Source organism: Danio rerio, chromosome 5, assembly GCF_049306965.1.
Source record: "Danio rerio strain Tuebingen ecotype United States chromosome 5, GRCz12tu, whole genome shotgun sequence".
Classification (NCBI taxonomy): Eukaryota; Metazoa; Chordata; class Actinopteri; order Cypriniformes; family Danionidae; genus Danio; species Danio rerio.
This window is the reverse complement of record NC_133180.1, coordinates 40,512,339-40,534,101: the sequence shown is the minus strand read 5'-3', so window position 1 is coordinate 40,534,101 and position 21,763 is coordinate 40,512,339. Positions and strand designations below refer to the sequence as shown.

The window sequence follows — 21,763 nt, the reverse complement described above, 5'->3', positions numbered from 1 at the left end:
ATGCACTATGTCAATAATTCATTAGAAGTTTGTCCCACACTGTTCCTAATACCTCCTAAAAGAAACAAAAAACTCTGCAAAGATGACATTGTTTGAGCTTGTTAAAAATGGCTGCGATTTAATCACATTAGCATATGGCTAGAAAAGGAGAGAGAGAGAGAGAAAGAACTCAAGGGCTTTGTGGGTGAAATGCTGCGCAGTATTTGCTCAGGTGGAATAATACACATCCAAGCCGGCCACTATGTATTGATAAAACAAAGAGGATTCCAAAGAATGTGCTTTGTGAGCTCTTGAGCCTGCTCGAGTATAATTGCATTTCCCAGTTGGATGGGCAGCCATTACCAACAACAGAAGTCCACGCAAAACCCTGACCACACGTCCACAGTCACTGTGTTGTGCACGAGCTCTTAAAGAACTCAAGATTGAAATAATTGACTGCTACAGGCCAAGTATTCTCACCCAAGTAATTCCGCACATCATCTATTATGTGTTTATTGCTCAGACGTCTTCAGCTGCTGAAACAATGTCCAGTTTATGTTGAGCTCATTCTTGACGTGAGCACTCTACAGCATAGGTTATAAAGCTCCGGAAAGGAAAAAAGCATTGATAGAGCAGGTGTACATTCCTCAGAAAGAAGAGCCAAGAACCCTTCAGCGCAAAGAGGTTAAATGGTTTCTTACAAGTAAGAGAGCACATGTCATGTGTCATGCTGAAAAATGATGTCTGTGGATGAGAGTATCAGGAATAACAACATCACGATGTCGGAAAGTGAACGAGACAGGATTCCTTCGGCCGGCTGATAAACAGGTGCAAGGAGAGAACGTGAAAAGGAATGCGTTGGAAATGATGGAAAAACCTTTTGATTATGGCAAGAGTCTCCCATAATGCTTCTAAACACATAAGGAGTTTTCTGATTTACGGTGCAAGGTTCAGATCAAGCAGTTATATGTTAGATATCGCTGTAAAACTGTGGGCCGCTGCAATTCATTTAAACCAGTAAAGCAGAACCAGAGAACCTAACATAAATTCTCTGGTTCTGCTTTACTGGTTTAAATGACAGTTCGCCCAGAAATCTTAATTTACACACCTTCTTATCATTCCAACACTGTATGTGGAACAGAAAGCAAGATGTCTCAATACTATTAAATTCAATGCTCCATTCTTATTTTGGAAGCATTTTAAATTATCGCAATAACATAATTCAGGATTGCAATAACAGAAATAATGGCAGAGTAAGCTTTCAAAAATGTGCTATTATTTATGCAGAAAACTATTTAATTTCATTTAAAGGCAAGACCAGTGTTGGGTGCCATTACAGTAGTTACAAAGTCGCTAGTTAATGTAGATTACTTTACCACAAAACTAAAATAAAATAAGGGATTACTTTTTTCATTTGTTTTATTCAAGTTACTTGTAATGTACTTGTTTAAATACTCAAAATAAATTGTTAAAAAAAAAAAATAAATTTGTTAATCAATTCAGAGATGCAGATTAACAAAATACAAATATATTTTGCTGAATAATTCTGTTTATCACCTAGAAAATTGCCATTATTTATGCAAAAAACAGTCTAAAAATAGTCAAATTAGCTATGACCATACCAGTGTTGGGTGTGATTGCAGGAGTTACAAAGTAACTAGTTACTATAGATTACTTTTCAAAAAAGTAAAATAAGGGATTACTTTTCATTTTTATCAATATTTTATCTTTATTTCATTTTACCTTTATTTAAATTACTTATGTACTTGCCTAAATACTGTAAATAAAATTTAGTGGTTCTGTATTAATCAATTCAGAAAAGGAGAGTTACAAAATACAATTATATTTTGCAGAATAATTCTGTTTTTCGCCTAAAGGAGGACACATTTATCAAGTCAATTGAACATGCTTAAGAATGAATTAAGTCAGAAATTAACAATAGTATATCGTAGGGCTGGGCTATTAAACAAAAAGTAATCGAAATCGACATTTAGAACCTTTAATCGATCTAATATAGAATATTTACAGTTACTTTCCTACCGCGTGTGGAGTCACATGACAACGCTCTGTTGAGGCTGAATTATGCTTATTATATTATGATTTATACTTACTATATTATTATGATACTATACTTCTGCCAAGGGCACGTGTACAGTCCGGCGCAGTCTTCGCACACCCATGCACCTCTTAAAAAAATGTACTTACACGCCACAATTACGCTATGTGATTGGTTGGTTTGGTAGCGGTGATGATGTCGGGCGGCACAGAGAGCCGCATTTTAGTCAATGCGTGTGTTAATTTTAGTTGTTGAGCGTTGATGTTCAATAAATCATCATAGATGGTAGATAGTGTGTGTTTCCTTCAATTATTTTTAAATCAAGTAATGCACCCTTCATTCACAAATCTTTCACTTGTATTATGTGAATATATTTACTGTACAAAACTTGTCAGTGAACTATGAGGGCAAAAACATAAAATAAATAAATACAATAATTGTTCATTAACCATAATTGAGTTAAAATGTTCAATTAATCAAGGTTTTGATTTTAGGCCAAATCGCTGAGCCCTAGTATATAAACAGTATATAAGTGTTGTTATTTGAATAAAGCTTAAAGGTCCTGCTTGGCTCAAATTTAAAGAATTAAGTTTAATTTCTATTGTGTATGCATTTGGATTTATGGGGATTTTAAATAGTATTTTATTAGTAAAATAATAGCAATTAAATTACCTGAGTAATATAGTTACTTTCACACATGGTAATTAAAAAAGTAATTTGAATACAATGCTAATGATGTAATAAATGATGAATTACTTTTTGAAGACTAAAAAGATTTTCGTCAATTGGTTAAGTTTGTTCCTCGCCTCTGCTTGCTTGATTAGGGACTTCTTTGCTCTTCAGTGTTTGAACTTTCAGCCGTGAAATTTAAACCACACTGAACTGAACTAAACTGAACTTCAACTCTGAAAACTGAACTGAAACAGTTTCAATTTACCAGAACTTCTAAGCTGCTTTGACACAATCTACATTGTAAAGGTGCTGTAGAAATAAAGATGAACTGAATTGAATAAACATATTTACAGAAATTTACCTCCAACATAATCAGATGTTACGACACAAGGGATTTATCAGCGATGTATGTCTTCAAGAAAAAAATGAATCCAGATGACAAATATTACACATGTGTTAGTCTACATGTTTTTTGGGGAATGCACCAGGCAGATGAACAAAACCCGGAGACTCGAGAAATTAGATTAAGTGTATCCCGTTTCATCTCCTCGAAAAATCTTCCAGCACATATTTGAGAAGATGGTCAGAAGCCTTTGCAGCTGTTCATTAGAGAGTCAGGCTACAGGAAACCATTAACGAGGGCTTCTTCCAGTCATGTTAGCAGAAAAAACATCATCCCGTTTTGAATTATGGCTAATGTACAGACATATATCTTTCCCCTGTCTGTTCTCTGTGGATTTAACACATATATTAATCTCATTACCTATTGTTTGCTCTCATTTACTCAATATTTTGTGTCAACATACAGAATTGGAGGACCCTTAACAGAATACCAAGCATATCTAAATTCATTTTACAAAGGGACGTCTTTGTCTGTTCTATGAAAGAGTCCAAACTTAGGGGGGTCAGATACCCCAACCCTCAACCCTTTGAAAGTCTTTGTGGGGCTTTCAAGAGGAGGTCACATGATAGCTCTGCATGACTGTTTTCTAAGGGACCTCCACCTTTGGTCAAGTGCTTTGAAACCAACATGCTATTGTTATTTTACTGGCCATGACAAGGACAAAGGGCCGACTGACCGGGACACACACACTCACTGTAATGGTATATGGCTGGGAAATTCACTCATTTCTGTGCTTCTTAATGTGATCTTTGAACTGCATGACTGACCACAGTATCTTCTATGCATGACACTTATCAATATAGAACATACCGGGTCTGTGGACAAAGGACAAGCTTCGGCTTTGTATAAGAAAGGGAAAGAGCACAACGCTAAGATGTATTTCATTTCGGCATTTTGAAAATAATAATCATTAAAAGGATTTCTATATTGTGAAATGGCAGCCTTTAAAAGGAGTGATTATTCTCTTGTCTTACCTGGCAAATGCAAACAATGTTTGCTTAAGCCAGCAAAGTCTGCTCAAGCGTAATTAGAAACTCATTAACAGGTGAAAATTGACTTAGATAAAGCATGTTTAAGATCTAATCACAGTTTTGAGTTAAGGATTCATTTATTTTGTCCATAGTTGGCCTTTCTAGTTTGTTTTAAATTGACCTTAAGTGTGATAAATGGAAGGAAGTACAAATAAATTATGTAATATGTCAAATGAGGTCATGAATGCCCATGCATAACAAGAAAAAAAATGGAGAAATTCAGGAAAAAATTGTTTAAAAGAAATATGGCATGGTGTAAACTGCTAAACATTTAAATTGCTAGGTTTTTAAGGAAAATTTGGGTCAAATATGGACAAACCTAACTGTTGGGTAATATATATATATATATATATATATATATATATATATATATATATATATATATATATATATATATATATATATATATATATATATATATATATAAAAGATTGGATTTGTAATGTTTTTCTTTGTGTATATTTTTAGAATGAATGAAAAAATGATATATGTAAAATTATGTTAACAACTACAATTACATTTAAAATATATAAAATATGTTTTGTATTTAGTATAAAAACATGAATTTAATAAATAACGTTTGTTCATGTTAGTTGATGTGAATGCACCGTGTATAAACTAATGTTAACAAGCACAAATTTGGATATTAATGACGCATTTGTAAATGTTTAACTATGATTAATAAATGCTTTTCAAGATTATTCATACTTGGTTAATGCTATTAAATATATTAACTAAAATTACTTAATAGACTATTGATGGTTTCCCAACCATCACGTCCCTTCCGAGTCTCTGTAACTATTCTAAAGTCTTATCAATTTGTTTTTAAATTCTTGAAATGACTGAGAAACCTACTGGTAAGTCAGTTTGACCACAAACCTTAAAGCAAATCAAGAAATTCAAGACATTTGAGCTTTAAAATGTATTTAACAATTGTGATTTGTCTAGAGTCTGCAACATTTCCTCTGAAATTGAACAAAAACAAGTTCAAATGCTTCTCTTGTGACTTGTGTTTGGATTTTGTCGAGACGCTTTCCTCATATTGTATCATGCTCTACACCACTGTCACCAAAGCATTCATGATTTTGAACATAATTTGTGTTTTGGTGCAACTCTGTGAAGTATGAATAGCTTGTTTTGGTGCACTTTCTTAAAACATTTTCCTATAATTATCATAGGACAATGTGTATGTGGTCCTTTGTAGTTTATATTTGCATTTTTTGAACAACATAAGCCTTTACCAGGCATATTTTCAGCTCCCACTGGAAATGGAGAAAGTGGACAAGTTTAAAATGACCTTAAAATCAGTATAAATGATGTCTATATGTCACAAGGAAGAATACCACCAACAAACACTCACTAATAAATTATTCACACGTTCCCTCTAAAACATGCTCACACAATAGCAAAAATATGACTAGTGTTGCAGATACAGTTCTCAGAACCACCCACGATGCACACGGATGACTTGATTCCATCATGAAATTCAAACTATTGAGAAAGAATGGTAGACAAATCAACTCCAATGGCTGTGAAATTGAAGAGGGCATGAATGCTGACATCATTGTATCACTGGCGCAAGAGCAAAAACAAATAGCAGGAGGGTGGGGTGAGGTTAGGGGTTACAGCACCTTCAGTTTCAAATGTGTACCACCCAACAATGGAGCCCCTCAGGCATCCAGCACAGGTGTGACCTGGATTTGATAAAAAAAAATCGTAACTTCTTACCCAGAGTAAATAATGCCAAAGCTGTCCAGGTGAACCTTTTGTTTGTGTGTGACTTTTGGCAGCAGGGCAACTTTCGCAACACCAACCAGGAGAAAAAGTACAATGTATACAGAGCTGAGTGCTTTATGAGGTCATCTGATGGAAGAGATAACACAAACCACAAGGCTCAAAAACGCCCTGCCTGGATGGTGCTGATAAGAACTTAAATGACAGTAGCGTTTGTTTTGCCCCTGTTTTGGACCAAATTTGAGCCCATCGTTAAGTTAAAGCCCAATTTTGCATTTCCCCTCCAGTGAAATGCCACATCAGGAGATATAAAACAAGTTGGAACATTGATTGGAGAGTGTGGTTGAAGAAACAACATAGGTAATTTACAAAAATAAATACATAAATAAATAAATAAATATTGTGTACAAATCACACCACATATGTGTAACTTTGGTGAAAAAACAAAAAACAAAACTTACTTTGGTGATCAAAATACCTTCACTTGATATGTTACCAAAAAAAGATCCAGGAAGATCATCTGTGCTTCTGTAATGCACTCATTTGTGAAATCAACAAAAAGAAGAAAATTAAAAAAATAACATACAATAATAGTTGAATTTTCTTTCTAAGATAACCCATCAAATATATTTTCCATTTACCATTAATTTGTTAGGCCTGAAGTTGCCGATCTCAGGTGCTACAATTTTTTTATGTTTATATTAGGGCTACACAAAACTGTATATCGCTGTATTATTGCAATTACAATAATAATACTGCTATGACGATCGCGTCAGCCCCAACGTCAGACACGGCCTTTGTCAACCGTTGACGCTGAAACCCCGTGAGAATGGGGCGTTACGTGACACTCAATAAAAACAAGACTCGCCAAAGAGCTGTGTGTGCTATGTTTATATTGCTGGTAATCAGTCCAGCATGAGCTTACAGCTGTATGTGTGTAATTAGGGGGAATCAGAAACTGGTGTGAGAGGTGCATAATTGGAGTTGTAGTTTATAAAAATAGCAAATGTTCAGTTCTCCAGCAATCTGCATAGGCTAGATCGCTGGTCATAGTGACACATAGAGCTGAAAACTCTTAAGACAAGAGAAAAAAATGACTACAGCCAATTAGTCAGAATATCTGCTAAAGGTTTCGCTCTTAAGATGTTTGTACCTTGACACAGTTTTTTTTGTCTTACTTAGAATTAATTAGATCTGAAAAAATATATTTTATTTTTTTTAGATCTGAAAAATATATACAACAACAACCCTATTTATACATACATGCACGCACGCACACACACATATGCAAGCACACACACACATGTCCCTATAGGTTAAGCGGATCTTATGTATAATTCAAGATGTGTTTATTATGTTTAGCACTAAGGATTTTCTTAAATTGCAGTTAAAACCAGCAAAGGGCACTTTTTAATGTGTTTATGTGTTTAGGGCATGTTTTTAACTGTTACAGAAGATGCCAGAAACAGGGTTATTTTAATTAAGGTCTAATAATAATAATAATCATTATTAATAATAATAAATCATTTTATTTATAAATGGTGCCTTTCTACTAGACACCCACGGTTGCCTTACAACAAACATGCCATGCCAATCTTAATGTCAAGATATGTCATCATAACATACTACTTACAAAATGGCAATTTATTTTGCAAGAATTTTTCAGAAACATGGTTTTTTCCCCTCAAGTAAAGGAACAAGTTGTACTCTTTATATCAGCCTCAATTATGTGTTATAACTCTTTAGGACTTTAATATAGCACTGTTTACAAAGTCAACAATTAGTGGAAAAGTCTGTCAGTCGACGCTGGCTCTGCTTGCCGTGTGCTCCTCGTTTGATTGTAAAGTCACTCATTCCACTGGGGTTAGTACAAGAGGGTTAGGTAAAACACTAGTTCTGTATCTGGTTGTAACACGGTGAGTGCAGAAAAAAACAAAACATTTGGTCTCCCGGTGGGCCAGAAAAAATATGACTAGAGTTTATATTCCCCTTTCATTTATTTCTTTGGTCTTAAGTTGCACTGACACAAATTTATTAGTGTTCTGTAATGCCTCCATCATTTGACCCATGAAGTAGTTACAATAAACTATTTCTCTGGCGTATAAGGAGAGATCTCCAAACAAGATCTTTCATCCCAGATTTATTAAATGAAACAAGGCTGTTTTGGACAGAAGCCTCATTTATTAGGGATTTCATAACACGAGGCCATGATCAGATGTCTGTTTGGGATATTATGATAAGGCTCCTAATCCAACTGTTGCAACACATACTGCAGATCATATACAATTAACATTAAGTTGAGTAAGGCACTAAGGCAGACAGATTTCACTTAACTGTTATTCTTCCAGGTCTTGTCAATACAGTGTAATAGAATCATTTTAACTGTCAATAAATCTGATTGGGTGAGGAAAAAAAAATCTTCAAATAAACATTACTAATTTCGACCTGCAACAACAAAACTAGTCCAGTAAACAGAATTTCATTGTTTTATTTGTCTTGTTTATTATTAACTAATAAACAAATGTAATAACTGACCAATCACAATTATTAACACAACTGGCTGTTTTTGCTTCTTATTTAGAACATTATTTATGGTGGCCAAGAGAGCTTAAACATGCAAAAAGTCAGACCCCCTATTTTTTCGCCATTCCACAATCCCTGAATTCAATGCAAATGCAACAAAAAGTCACAAATTTTTGTGATGCTGCAAAATATTTAATTAAACGCAAAATAATCTTAAAAAATTTAAGTAATCTCATGAAAACATCCAATTCCAAACCATTTAATCAAAGTATATTAATTTCAGTTAGCAATTTATTGTTTTACGTGATTTATAGACATTGTATATATGCAGCGTACGTAATCAATTTGAGTGTCTCTCGAAAAATTACATCTCACCTGCGCCCTCACAATCATTACATTACATGAGAGTGGGGGAATTGTTTTTGTAGCCTGTGCAGTAAGCAGATGCAGATGAAGCACGTAATTTACATTTGAAGTCAATGCATAGATTGGATTAGGCATCCTGTGACGTGAATAGGGTGTTTTGTGCACTTGACGCGTGTCAGACTTCAAAAGAAAGTTTGAGCACACATCTGTCAAACAGAGCAGTGGAACAGACAGAACAGCAAGCAGCTTACAATGATGGACGTGACAGAATTGAAGGACATTATTTGTGCTTTACATGTCTGACTGGTATTATGGTGTGGGTGAAATAAAATGCTATAAATATTTTTGTGTAACTCTTTTCCTGCAGTTTACAAGAGAAAACGCTACTCTGCCATTGATTAGTTTTACGGGAATTTGTGTTTTAGGTGTATTAAGGTAACGAATCTCCTGAGTGTGGTACCTGATGTCAGATGCTCTGGGGAGTGAAACCTGAGAGAAAGTTGTGGATATAAATAAAAGTTGTACAACCTTCCTTTAGCTTAATACCATTTTAAATGTGTTTTGGACCTTGTCTTGACAAGAGACCAAAATAAAGAAGCTTTATTTTTATGATTTGTGTCATTGTTATTGTGTCAGATTGCACATCTAACATAGTAGCCCATCTAATATGGTAAATAATATATCAATACTATTATTCTAGGTCATTTAAGGCTGGTAGCTTGAGTGCTAATGATTGTCACCTGTGCGCGCCACCTGTCTCAAGTCTCACAAATGAGCTCTGGATCTTAAAAGGAGGAAGGAGAGCAGTGGAAGACGAGAGAGGACATGGTCTTGTTTTGCTTTCAGTTTGGTGGAACTGCCACCTGTTTGATTTGGTTTTTCATTATTAAACTTATTTAAACGTTTGTTAGTTCTCTGCCTAGTTCTCTTTCTAAAATGCAAAATACACGTGTCAGTGTATACATCTGCAATGTTTTGAGCTTATCTATTTTCAAACAATATATGTGGACCAAAGGACTGGAACATTCATACGTATTTTGTTAATACTGTCTGTACTAATAAAAATGATAAAGCATATTTGACATATTGTTGCATTTTAAAAACTGAATGAATTGTTGAAGTGGTAAACGTTTTCAAATTTACAGTCTTTTTTTTTTTTTTTAACCTTTTTACCATATTTACACTCAAAAGAGTTGAATAAAATAACAATATATTGATCTAAAAAAATACACAGAACACCAACATAAAATTTATTTTACACTGGGCGGTGTTAAATATAGTTACATTTTTAACTTTGCCCAGAGTTCAAACAAACCCTTATGTCGGTGTCAATGTGCCAACACTTTTGAAAGTGTTGATCTAATTCTGTTGGGAGTGGACCCCATGAGACACTTTCAAAGTATCGGAATTAACTACCTTAGAGATGTTTTGGGTCCCCATATTTTGCTGTGTATAGTAGGTAGTTGAAAACATTCGGTTGGATTGCTTTAATAGTATAGACAGAGGTCAGAGATTTGTTCCATGTGAGCTGTAATGTTAAACACAGCATCAAAAAACCCCAGAGCCTTACAAAATGTCAGTGGGAAACTTGTGTAAACTCATTCTTCTCTCATTTTTTGAAGTCTCTATGACTGCACCACTTGTCTTACAATCTGTATAAATGAAATGAGAACATATGTTTTATAACTTCTTGGGTCAAAAAAAAAGAAAAAAAAAAAGAGTAGGAGTTTCCGATATATTTCCTTTTCCTCCCTTCCGGAAAACACTATTGCTGGATGTGTTCATATCTGCAGCGAGAAGTCTTTCATGGCACAAACTGCACATGTGTTGCTCAGTTAGCCAACAGAACACATGTAAAGGTGTTTACATGCCAATATCAGGGCGATGGGCAAAAGCTGTGCCTTAAGCTTGAGTTGTTTATGACCTAACGGCAATAAAACAAAATGGTTTAACACTTTAACATGACCACACATGTTGCTGGCTTATTTGGTATAGTCAGTTTAAGAATGTGCAAGCAAACACAATCTGTGAAAATTGCTGTTAGACAAATTGATTTGCTAGTGTATTTATTTAATGTACTCTAGGAAGAGTTAGAGAGCTGGGCGTACAGGGCATGGTATATATCTATTTGCTATCATTTTTACATTTTTATATTTAAAAAAAAATCAATAAGTGGGTAAAATAATTTTGTAAAATCCTTATATAGACTTTTTATAATAAAATGTCAAGGTCCAAATGTTGAGGGGGCCACCGAAGGGCAAACCAGTGGCTACTAGTGCGCATGCTCTATTCTTTCTGTGGAAAGAAGACTGAGGTGGCAATATGGCAAGGTGCGAGAGAGAAGGGGGGTTACCCTACAGAGTTTGACACAGTGTGGATTGTGTTCCCATCCTTAAGGAATAGCAGAAATATTCGGGGGGAATCCCATTACGTAGCAAATGGAGTGCTGTAATAATGTACTCACATTCATTTCCCCACTGCGGTTTGCCTCCTCCCGCTCTGCCAGGGCTCTCAGGAAGTTATCTTTGAGTTCCTTTCCTGTACTTGCCAGCTTCCTGGAAAAGACAACATTTAAACAGTTTGAAATGTCTCTTAAAAATCAAGCTTAAATGTTTATGGTTGTTTTATTCTTGCAAGCAAACACTGATGCTTACTCTATTTGATGCTTATGGATCCTAGCAGTAATCTTTTCCACTAAATAAAAGTCTTGTGATTTTGTGTGTAGTTGTTTTATTTACTTTAGGAAAAGTACCTTGTAAAATCACTTTTTGGAAGCGAGATAAATCACAACAACATTTGTTCTTAAAAATATTAAAATATTTGGAAAAGAAATATCCTTCTGACTTAAATTACTATAAATTACACCAAACCCACAAGTAGACTTGTAACAATGATACAGATTATGAAAATATCCTAAATATCTGGTTCCATTAAAAATATGAAATGCGCTGGCTGAAAAATGAAAATAATCTCACGGAGTGATTTCCGACAAAATGATATCTTCATAAAAATAAATCACTCTGCCTCCACCCTAGAACTGCTGGTAATTAATCACAGTGGGAATTGCTATTGAATAATTCCACTCTTGAATTATTATCTCAGTCATTTCAGGAAGACCTTTTCTCTCTCTCTCTCTGTGCTATTTGGCCTGTTTCCATGAAAACAAAGTTCTGGCAAACTGCAGCCTGTACACCTGACATAACACTCATTGGCATTCATCTCTCAGACGTTTCACAGTGCAGTAACAGCAATAGCGCCTTGTCATTCAGCCTGAATTTGCTCAACTTTCATAATGTCTGCAGTATACCCGCAGAATCATCGGCCTGCCAGTAAACAAGTATTTGAGAACTTTTTTTCCTCTCGGGTTCGCACAGAGCAGCAGAGGGTGAAAAGGGCAGCAGAGATTACCCTCTCCTCATATCGCTGAAAGACGTAATACATGCCTCATCAAACTCGATGCATCTTCCATAAAAAAAAGAGTAAATTGGATTAACCTTTTCTCACCCTCAAGATTGTATACAGTTGAAGTCAGAATTTTCAGCCCTCATTTGAATTTCTTTTTGTTTTTAAATATTTTCCAAATATGTTTAACAGAGCAAGGAAATTTTCACAGTGTGTCTGAGAGTGTTTTTTCTTCTGGAGAAATTCCTAAGTTAAGTCTTTAAATGTCACTTTAAGCTGTATAGAAGTGTCCTAAAACATATCTAGTCAAATATCATGCGCTGTCATCATGGCAGTAATTAAATGAGTTATTAACACTATTATGTTTAGTATGTGTTAAAAATATTTTCTCCATTAAACAGAAATTGGGAAAAAAAGTGAACAGAGGGGAGTAATAATTCATGGGGGCTAATAATTCGCACATGTGAATGTATCTTTTTCACTTTTCCATAAAATAAAAGTAACTTTCGATATCTTTACAAACACATGATTCTGAATAAAATTCACTCCATCAAGGGGCAGAAATTTGCGAATGACTTGCGTATCTCAAATGGAGAAGCTGAAACATTAGCCATTTACAATAAACAGCTAAAGAGGCATCTTTTGTGTCAGTACTTGATATTTTATTACCAGCATCTTCTCCAGCGAAGTTGACCAATTTGTGATCATACAATGTCTAATGTGAAGAATCACGATGGATGATGGCTTATAAATAATTTATTTATTTCTAACCAATTAATTATTTGTAGTCTACCGTTTCAACTACCTGACCCGCACGGTCTTTGTTTTACCAATAAGCAATCAAATCATCAATACATAAAGATAAGTAATACACAGATTAGTACCTGTGTTTATTATTAATATATATATATATATATATATATATATATATATATATATATATTAGGGCTGTCAAATTATTATAAAAATGTACGTAATTAATCACACTTTTTTGTAATAAATCATGATTAATCACGAAACGGCGTATTTATTTCAGAAATAAAAGCACAGGCATTAAATGCCATTTGAATTTCAAAACAATCAATGCCAAGAACAAACAAAAATGATTTCCATGTTGGATTCTAAGTGAACTACACACACAAACACACACACACACAATGGGCGCAGTAAAGCGGACTCGGTGAGCGAGAGAGGGATCCCTTCAGATTCATCAACACGCACGATCACGTTCATCAAATTTGCTTAAAGTATGGCTGTATTTTTTCAAGCCAGGATGTTGACACAGCAAAGTGAACTTATGAAATGTGAGGGCTCATGGACGCAGCTTAAAGGCAGAGAATAGGGCTGTCTTTGACAGCTTGCGACTTCATCTGCCATTTTCACTGAGTACATTTACATGGACACCAATACTCTGCTTTTATTATTAAGATAATACGGATTAAGAGTCTACCATGTAAACAGCGATTTTTCATCACCTGAAAGGATCACGCAAATCCCGAAATGCTGAGGTTTTTCTTTCCGTTCGACATGCCGTATCAAATTCCATTAAAACATCCTGAATGAAAATATGCTGAACTAGGGATGTAACGGTATCAGAATTTCACGGTTCGGTAATACCTCGGTATGAATGTCACGGTACGGTATTTATTGAATCATTTACAGGAAAAAACAAAACTTATGAAAATACTCCAAAAAAGTGCCAAAAGTGTCAATGACATACAAATTAGCCATCTATCTGTAAGCTTTGAAACAGGAACTTCAATTTTAATAACAAAAAAATATTAAACCATGTAAAAAAATAAAGTTTCAATTTAGTATTGTTGAAAACTCATCACATTCAACATTTAATCACTCACTCACTTAGATAGAGATGGGTTTAAAGGAAAATTATCATATAAATATAATCTGGTAAAAGCTGGTATCTCTGGGTATTTACAATGTCCCCTGCAACAGAAAAACCCCTCTCATTTGGGACTGAGGTTTCTGGGACAAGAGAGATATGACTTGGCCCAGGTTGACAGCAGTAGGTAACGTTGTGCATTGTCTTTTCCCCACTTGAGAGGACAAACCATGAGTGAGATAGAGGTCTCATGTCTGCATCAATCTAAACAGTGTGCTGACAACACCGCTATTCAGTACGCGCGCGACAACACAGCTGATAAGAACTCGCGCGACAACACCGCTATTCAGTACGCGCGCGACAACACAGCTGATAAGAACTCGCGCGACAACACCGCTATTCAGTACACGCGCGGCGACAACACCCGCTTTAGAGTTTTCCAGCTCTTTTTGATGCCCGCTTCTAGCAGCACACTCCATTTCCACATTACTGGATCTGTAGCGACAACAGACCGCAAGGGATGATGGTCAAGCATGGGCTGATGGGAATTGTAGTTTTCGTTACCTCCCGTTCGCTTCATTCGCCTGAGCAAATTTTCTCAGAAGACCTATAGTTTTACCGAGTCATGCGGCTACGGTAATATCGAAAAAAATTAATATTGCGGTATGACGGTATTTACAATACCTGTAACGGAGGTTGAACTGCAGTTAAAGTCTAAAGATTAAAAAGGGAACACCCGAAATTGCATGAAACTCCGGAGGAAACGCAGAATAGCCATGTAATGCGACATTAATTGTTTTGTACTGAAACTTTACTTCTTAAAGCACATCCTTGGTCTTATCCAAATTTCTTTGCACGTTAAACATGTGCAGGGCTGGGGCAAGCTGAACTGGCGCTCTAGGCAAGCGACAATCACACCGCCCTCAACCCAAAAGTGAAAAAAAAGTGACCGGTTTGCTGATGAAAGCAAGGACCATGAGTGACAGGGTCGGTGTAGCTGATAAAAGTGAAGACCGGGGGGTTCACTTAATATTATGCTGCCGAAGGCGGCCGCCTAGGTCGCCTTTATGCACACGCCATTCCTGAACACACGTCGGCCATAACAGGAAACAAATAACGCGGTAAATATTTAAAATCAATCTCAAGCCTTTTCATTTTAAGATCCTGCTTAGAAAACCAATAGCAGAATAAAAGTTTTTTTGTACTTGGCCTTTTTTTGCTAAGCGAATACCGTCTACCAGATGGAATTAACTGAAATTTTTTTAATTTAATTTAATTTAATTTAATTTTGTTTTATTTTGGGAAAGTGTTCATCAATCAATAATAATAAATAAGCCTGAGTTACCACCTAGTGGTAATTTTCATCTGTTGCCCCCTGCTAGAAATTAAAAAATGTGTTGATCCTTAGTCAGTTTGAAAAGCACTGACTGTACCCAGCACCTCTTTCTATGGCAAGCCCAGACGCCAAAACAAATCAGACCTATTTGATATATGCAGACAGCTGTCTTTTAAAGCAAAGAAATGGTAAGTTGTACTCAGTTTTACTATTATAGACTGTGACTGAGTCTAATGTGCGTCAGTTTAACAGTACTGACTGGCAGTTGAGATTTTGTGAAACGTCAAATAAAAAATGCAGATTTCAAAGCACTTTACAGGATGTTTAACGTCATACATACAAGCTTTATTTTTCTTCAAGAACAGGAGCAGTAAAAACACAAATGATCTCATATTTATTCATAAGCAGGTGACCTGTAATGATGCCTATTTGTTATCTGTCATTGACAGCGGCTGTGAAATAAAAAAGTTACGCACCTGTATTGGCCTGAAGACATAATAATCCTTATGAGCCCCCCGTACCCCTCCTCCCCTCAGGCCATACTCCGGTTACAGGGTGGCAGGTGGGGGGGCTTTTACAAACAGGCTGGCTGCTTAGAAAGGATTTAACAGACCATGATGCACTTGGGGCCCTGCTCTGTTTATTCTGGATGATGAAAAGAAACTGGGGGGAAAAGCTCTAAGTAAATGGAACACACACATGACATTTATTTTGGTCAACTACTTGGCTGCCTGTAGTTCATAAACGTGCAGCCGGACGCCAGGCACTGCAATACTAGCACGAGAAGCCTTTGTTACAGTTTCTTGGTGAATGCAGGACCAGGGCCATAATACTGTCAGAAGTGATCTGGAGCCCATGCCAACAACTACTATAAAAAACTTGATTAAACCCAACGCTGGGTCAAATGTAGGCAAACCCAACAGCTGGGCTTAAAAATGTAATTTAAATGTTTTTTTTTTATGTCTTAATTTTAGGTTTGTCTATCTTTTAATGTTAGGTTGATAAACAATCTATTCTAAAATGTTGGGTTAAATTTTACAATTGTTTAATCCAACAGTTAGACTAGTTCATTTTTAACCAGAAGTTGGATTAAAACCAACCCAGGCTCATTCTAAATAAATACCCCTAAATACATTTCTGGAGAGCGTTTTTTTTTTTTTTTTTTTTTTTTTTCAGTTTTTGTTTTTCCTCAAGAGGCCACGGTGAATGCTTTTTGAGATCTCAACTTTCTCTTGCGAGTGCTATACGAGTCCGCTCCTGCATATATCCACCTGAGGTTGCTGTCAACTGACTGACCCACCCTACTCCTTCCCTAAACCCAACCGATAGTGTTTTCTAAAGCACAGATAGATGAGTGACCACCCACTTACCTAAACACAACTGACAATGTTTTCAAAAGCAATCCAGAAAAAGAAAAGCCCTTGCGGCAGCCTGATTTTTAAAATTTTTTTTTTACCACATTTTCAGAATTTACCACATTCTCCCCCTGTTATTTACTTGCTTATTTTATTTTTTGTCGTGTGTTTTTTTTATGGAGTCTAGGGTCATATATACTGCAATTTGTACATTCATTTTTTAAATTAATTAATAGTCTCTTTTATATTGCAAAATAAAAAAAATTGTAAACAAAAATACAGTATTAAGCAAAAATAAATGAATAAAAGCAAATTTCCAAAAGTCGAAAAGCGAAAATAAATTTTTGAGAAATAAAAATGGCTGCCATAAATGCCCAAGTTCCCTTGACCCCGCCCCCTTGTCAAATCAGGGCCTCAAATTGAAACGCACAGAATTGTGAAGTGCAAAGTGAAAACAGCATCACAAACTCACGGTTGACTAGGCAAATCAAAATGAGAATTACAAGAGACGGGTTTTGAAAAAGGCAATGCTATAAAAATGTGTTTGAAATTGGTAAATTTTAGATTTTTTTGCACTGCTTGATTTTTATTTGCAGTTCTTTTTTGTTTGGAAATTTCATTTTTATTTGTCAAAACTTAATTTTCCCTTTGCTGTTCTTTATTTTTATCAGCAAATTTAGTTTTTATTTCTCAAAAATAAATTTTTGCTAAGCGATTTTTTTGTTTTGTTTGTGATTTGCATTTATTTATTTATTTTTTTGCTCAATACTTTATTTTTTGTTTGCAAAACTTTCCCTTATTTTGCAAGTATATATGGCCCTAGACTGACTAGTTTTTGTTCCAGCTTTCTGGAACCGTTCTTTACCAAACTTGAACCCTGTCCTTGCGGTCAACTCTGCTCTACGACACAAGTCCGCTGCCATATGTGGCTAGCTACTGGACAAACTGGGGAAAGCTGTCCATACAGAGGTAAGCGGTCAGCTGGTAAGCATGAAAAGGAACAGCATCATACCGCCCCATAGCATTCATTTTTAAAATCAAATGCATACATGTGTACCTCTGGCTACATATTTCGTGATCTCCAGAAATATATATAGGGATATATTTTCAGAATGAGCCTATGTTTATTAAAAAAAAAACATCAGACCCTTAAAAACCCCATTAGAGTGTTTTACCTGATCATTCTTCACACAACTGAACACTTTAAATCTTACTTCCTTTTAAGACTGCAGCATAGCTTGAAAATGTTCAATAGACATGATTACATGACCACCCAAGTGAGTTCTTCTCAAAATAATAGTCTGGTATCAACAAGCAGAAGTGTTAGAATATGCCCAGCCTGTTTGAGTACATCTCAGGAATAACTTCACTGGCTATCTATTTAAAGAATGCAATCCACAGGGTTGTCCAAGTTTTCACGCATCCATTCCTCAACACATATGGATGATGTTACCTACCAAGTATATGCTAACATGTCACCTTGCATCAACAATCCGGGCTGTGTTGAATTAGGAGGACAATGGTTGGAATAGCAGTACCATGAGCAAGTGTAATAATTATGCAAACAGAATGCTTCATCTGTGACTGACAGCAATAGGAGTGTATTCGTGTGGGCTCTCATTTTATAAGAAGTAATGGGAAGAAATTTGGAGCACTTCAGGGTATAACTCAAGCCAAACTGATCTCATTGTTCACTTCAGACTGATGGCCCAGCAGAAGTATTTCCGATTATTCCTGCATCATTTAGCGGACGGCTATAAAAAGCACTGTTAAATTTTACAGCAACAATTATAGGCCTAAAAGGACATGTCCATCATCTAATGTCTATCTTATTCTATTAGAACTTCATGTATTCACACGCATATGAAGATATAGCAGTGTTGACTTCAGTAAGATTGAAGTTTTGATGTTAGTTTATGCATTAGGTATAATGAACTAACAATAATACTTCGATGTTTATTCATTTAATTTAATGTTTGAATAAACTTTAGTTCACAATTTTTTAGTTCATAAGCAAAACACTTGTTTTAATTTGTAACTACATTAAAAATGTTGTTCATTGTTAGCTCACGACATTAAAAGAACAGTGCGTTTTCTCTGCAAGAAGTCTCTTATTCAAAACTATAAGTGCTTGAAGATGTTGTAAAGGCGTATGGAATCATGGGAGTTGTCACATTCACCTCCACTGTATGGTTTTTACATTTCACAGATCACATGATGAGAGCAGGGATGGTGGAAAATGTGTTACGTAATAGATCCTGTATTGTCTTGTAAAATGTGTAGTCAGTTAGTGTCCCAAATATCCTCACAATTATAGAAATACCAGTAAATGATGATCTTGTGAAAACATGTTTTGGTGCCTATGAGGAAAACAGCTCATAAATCACAGACAATTAAGTATTTTGAAAATGTAAAAATGTATGGTTTGGCTTTGTTTTTTTTTTTGTTTTTTTGGCAAAGTTCTCATTGCTTATATCTTTCTGCTATCTTATATCTCTACTGCTAACAGTTTATATTTAGAAATTGATTCAACAAAAAAAGAAAGTAACACTCTAAATAGGCAGAGTATTCTACTGTTGTCAAGATACCAAAATTTTGACTTGATACCACACCTAAATTAAATAGCCCAATACCGATACTAAATTGACAATACACCAAATTTCTTTTCTTTAAAAATGTTATTTATTAATAAACAACCAGTAGCTATGTTTCCATCCTCCTATTTTTATGCGTATTTTGGACATGCGCAAAAAAAATTTGGTTGATGGAAATGCCAAGATGTGCATACATTTTGAAAATGCGCTTAAAAAACATGCACATAACTGAGTAGGATAAACTTTTTATTGTCATGTGATTTTGTTGTAGGAGATCATGTGATGATAAAAATGTGTGTGAGTGAACAAACCAGCATGCTAAGCACACTGTAAAACATCTGAAATGTTTTTTTAGTCATTCTAAAATGCGTAACCATTTTAGTATTGGTGTTATCATATTATTATTGACCTCCAAAAGTGCCAAGATAGTCTGCGCTCTGTCTGTCACACCTTCAAACGCCCCCACATATTGCATCTGAGATGCAAGTCATTTATTAAATGAAGAAAAGATTCATGCAGCTTCTCCTACCTCAGCAAATTCCATTTTTATTGTTGATACTTGGCGCCAGTTAATCAGAAACTGACGTTTTTGTTCCCTTTGATTTGTTAGATGCTGTTAAACGCTGCTTTATTTGCATGTCTTTTATGCGATATTCCAGTTTTGCGCGTACATTTAATTAGCATCTTTGGAAGGAAACATAGCTAGTGTTTGCTGTCAGCTGTAATAAAGTGGGGGTTGTGCTGTTGAAGCAGCACACTGTCCCCTATTGATGAGCAATAGGAACTACAGCTGTCACGCAAAAGCACCGGTACTAAAAAATTGCAGAATCATTTCGTTGTGAGAGCCAGGATATCATGATACCTTTTTAGTATCGTATATATCGTATATCGTGCAACACTATTCCATTTTATATATATATATATATATATATATATATATATATATATATATATATATATATATATATATATATATATATATATATATATATATATTAGCGCTGTCAAAATTAACGCGTTAACGCATGCAATTAATTTGAAATAATTAACGCGTTAAAAAAATTAACGCAATTAACACATTTTTTATTTTATTTTATTTTTTTCCTCTTGTGGACAGGGGCAGATGCCGAGCAGTTTCCCGCTGGGTCGACGTACTTTTTGGGCCAGGCTGATCATCTTTTTATGATCTGATTGGCCCATATAACACTCAGCAGACTGTCATGTCTTTCTGCCTCAGTGATTGACGGTGCTGTGTGAGCTGTCAAGCTCTGAAATTAAGATATTTCTTTCCCGGACAGAGCGGCCGTGTAACATAATCTGCAGCCCATTGGTTCTTTTCTTTATTGACATTGGGCTGACCAAATCACAGAACTTCCATGTTAGGCAATGTGTAACGTGGGTGTGTATTTGTCAAAATAGCCGAGAGTCACGCCTGTTTCTTACTCGTCGCGCGGGTTCGTGCCGCGGGAGAGCAAGCTTTTGTGTCTGCACTCTGCAGCGGGGCACAGATCAATATATTCCCGTCTGTTCTATCTAGTTACCTATCTGTCCATATAAATATACTTTTTTTTTTACTTTAAATCTGCACCTTGGCTTGTGGCAACTCCCTCCTATGCTGTTTCCTTAACCTGCAAGTCTTTATTTTACCAATTATAAAGAATGTCTGCCTCTCAAGCTCTAAAAGAAGTGTTAGTCATGCATTTTAAGATGCACTCGGTCAGAAGACAATCGCATGAGATATCATGACATTGTTTTTTTGATCGTCAGCATGATGTAGGCTTATAGTGACAATAATATTTATACAATATGGTTAATATAATGATATTTATACATGACCAAACTAGTGTGCAACTTAAGCAACTTTTTTACATTTAGTTTTGTAGTTCTGCCCAAACAAATATTTGTTGCATTTTTTAATTGTTTAAATTAATTTGACACTGACAATGTAAAATCTTTTAGCTAAGTTTAATGTTTCATTGTTGAGTTAAACATTTTTCTAGGGTCTCTGATACATTGCTTTAATTATTTATCTTTATTTTATTAATCAACATTAAATCTGTGCGTCAGCTGGCAGTTTTTGTCATGTTCATCATTTATTAGGCTCCCTCAAAACACACAGGCACACATCTACAGTGTGGATTATAATTTTATTATAATAATAAATTTTTTAATTTGTCAACTCTCGTTATTTCCTATATATGGCTTTTGTGCTTTTATAGAATGGGAGTTGGTAAACCTATTTAAGGGCATGCACAGATTTTTAATACTTTATTATTATTATTATAATTTTCCATATCTGTAATACTTGTATATTGGAATTTGTTTTGCAGTCCACTTAGAATCCAACATGGAAATAAAGGTTTTCTTTATTGGCATTAATTGTTTAGAAATTCAAATGGCACTAACATGCCTGTTTTTTAATTCTGTACTAAATATGGCTGACAAGCCAGGATCTTGATGGTTTATTGTGGA

General features: G+C 35.2%; 1 protein-coding gene across 6 annotated transcripts in view; it reads right to left on the bottom strand.

Moving 5' to 3' along the window:
* The window catches only part of cfap299 (cilia and flagella associated protein 299), a 101,466-nt gene that overhangs the window by 49,606 nt on the left and 30,097 nt on the right, over positions 1-21,763 (bottom strand). For 5 of the 6 annotated variants that reach the window (XR_012405948.1, XR_012405947.1, XR_012405950.1 and 2 more), the window contains 1 exon segment: positions 11,229-11,319. Coding sequence is in view for 2 of the 6 variants with exons in the window: in NM_001115124.1 (NP_001108596.1) it covers positions 11,229-11,319 (91 nt within the window). In the remaining 4 variants the exon portion in view is untranslated. 6 annotated transcript variants of the gene reach the window in all.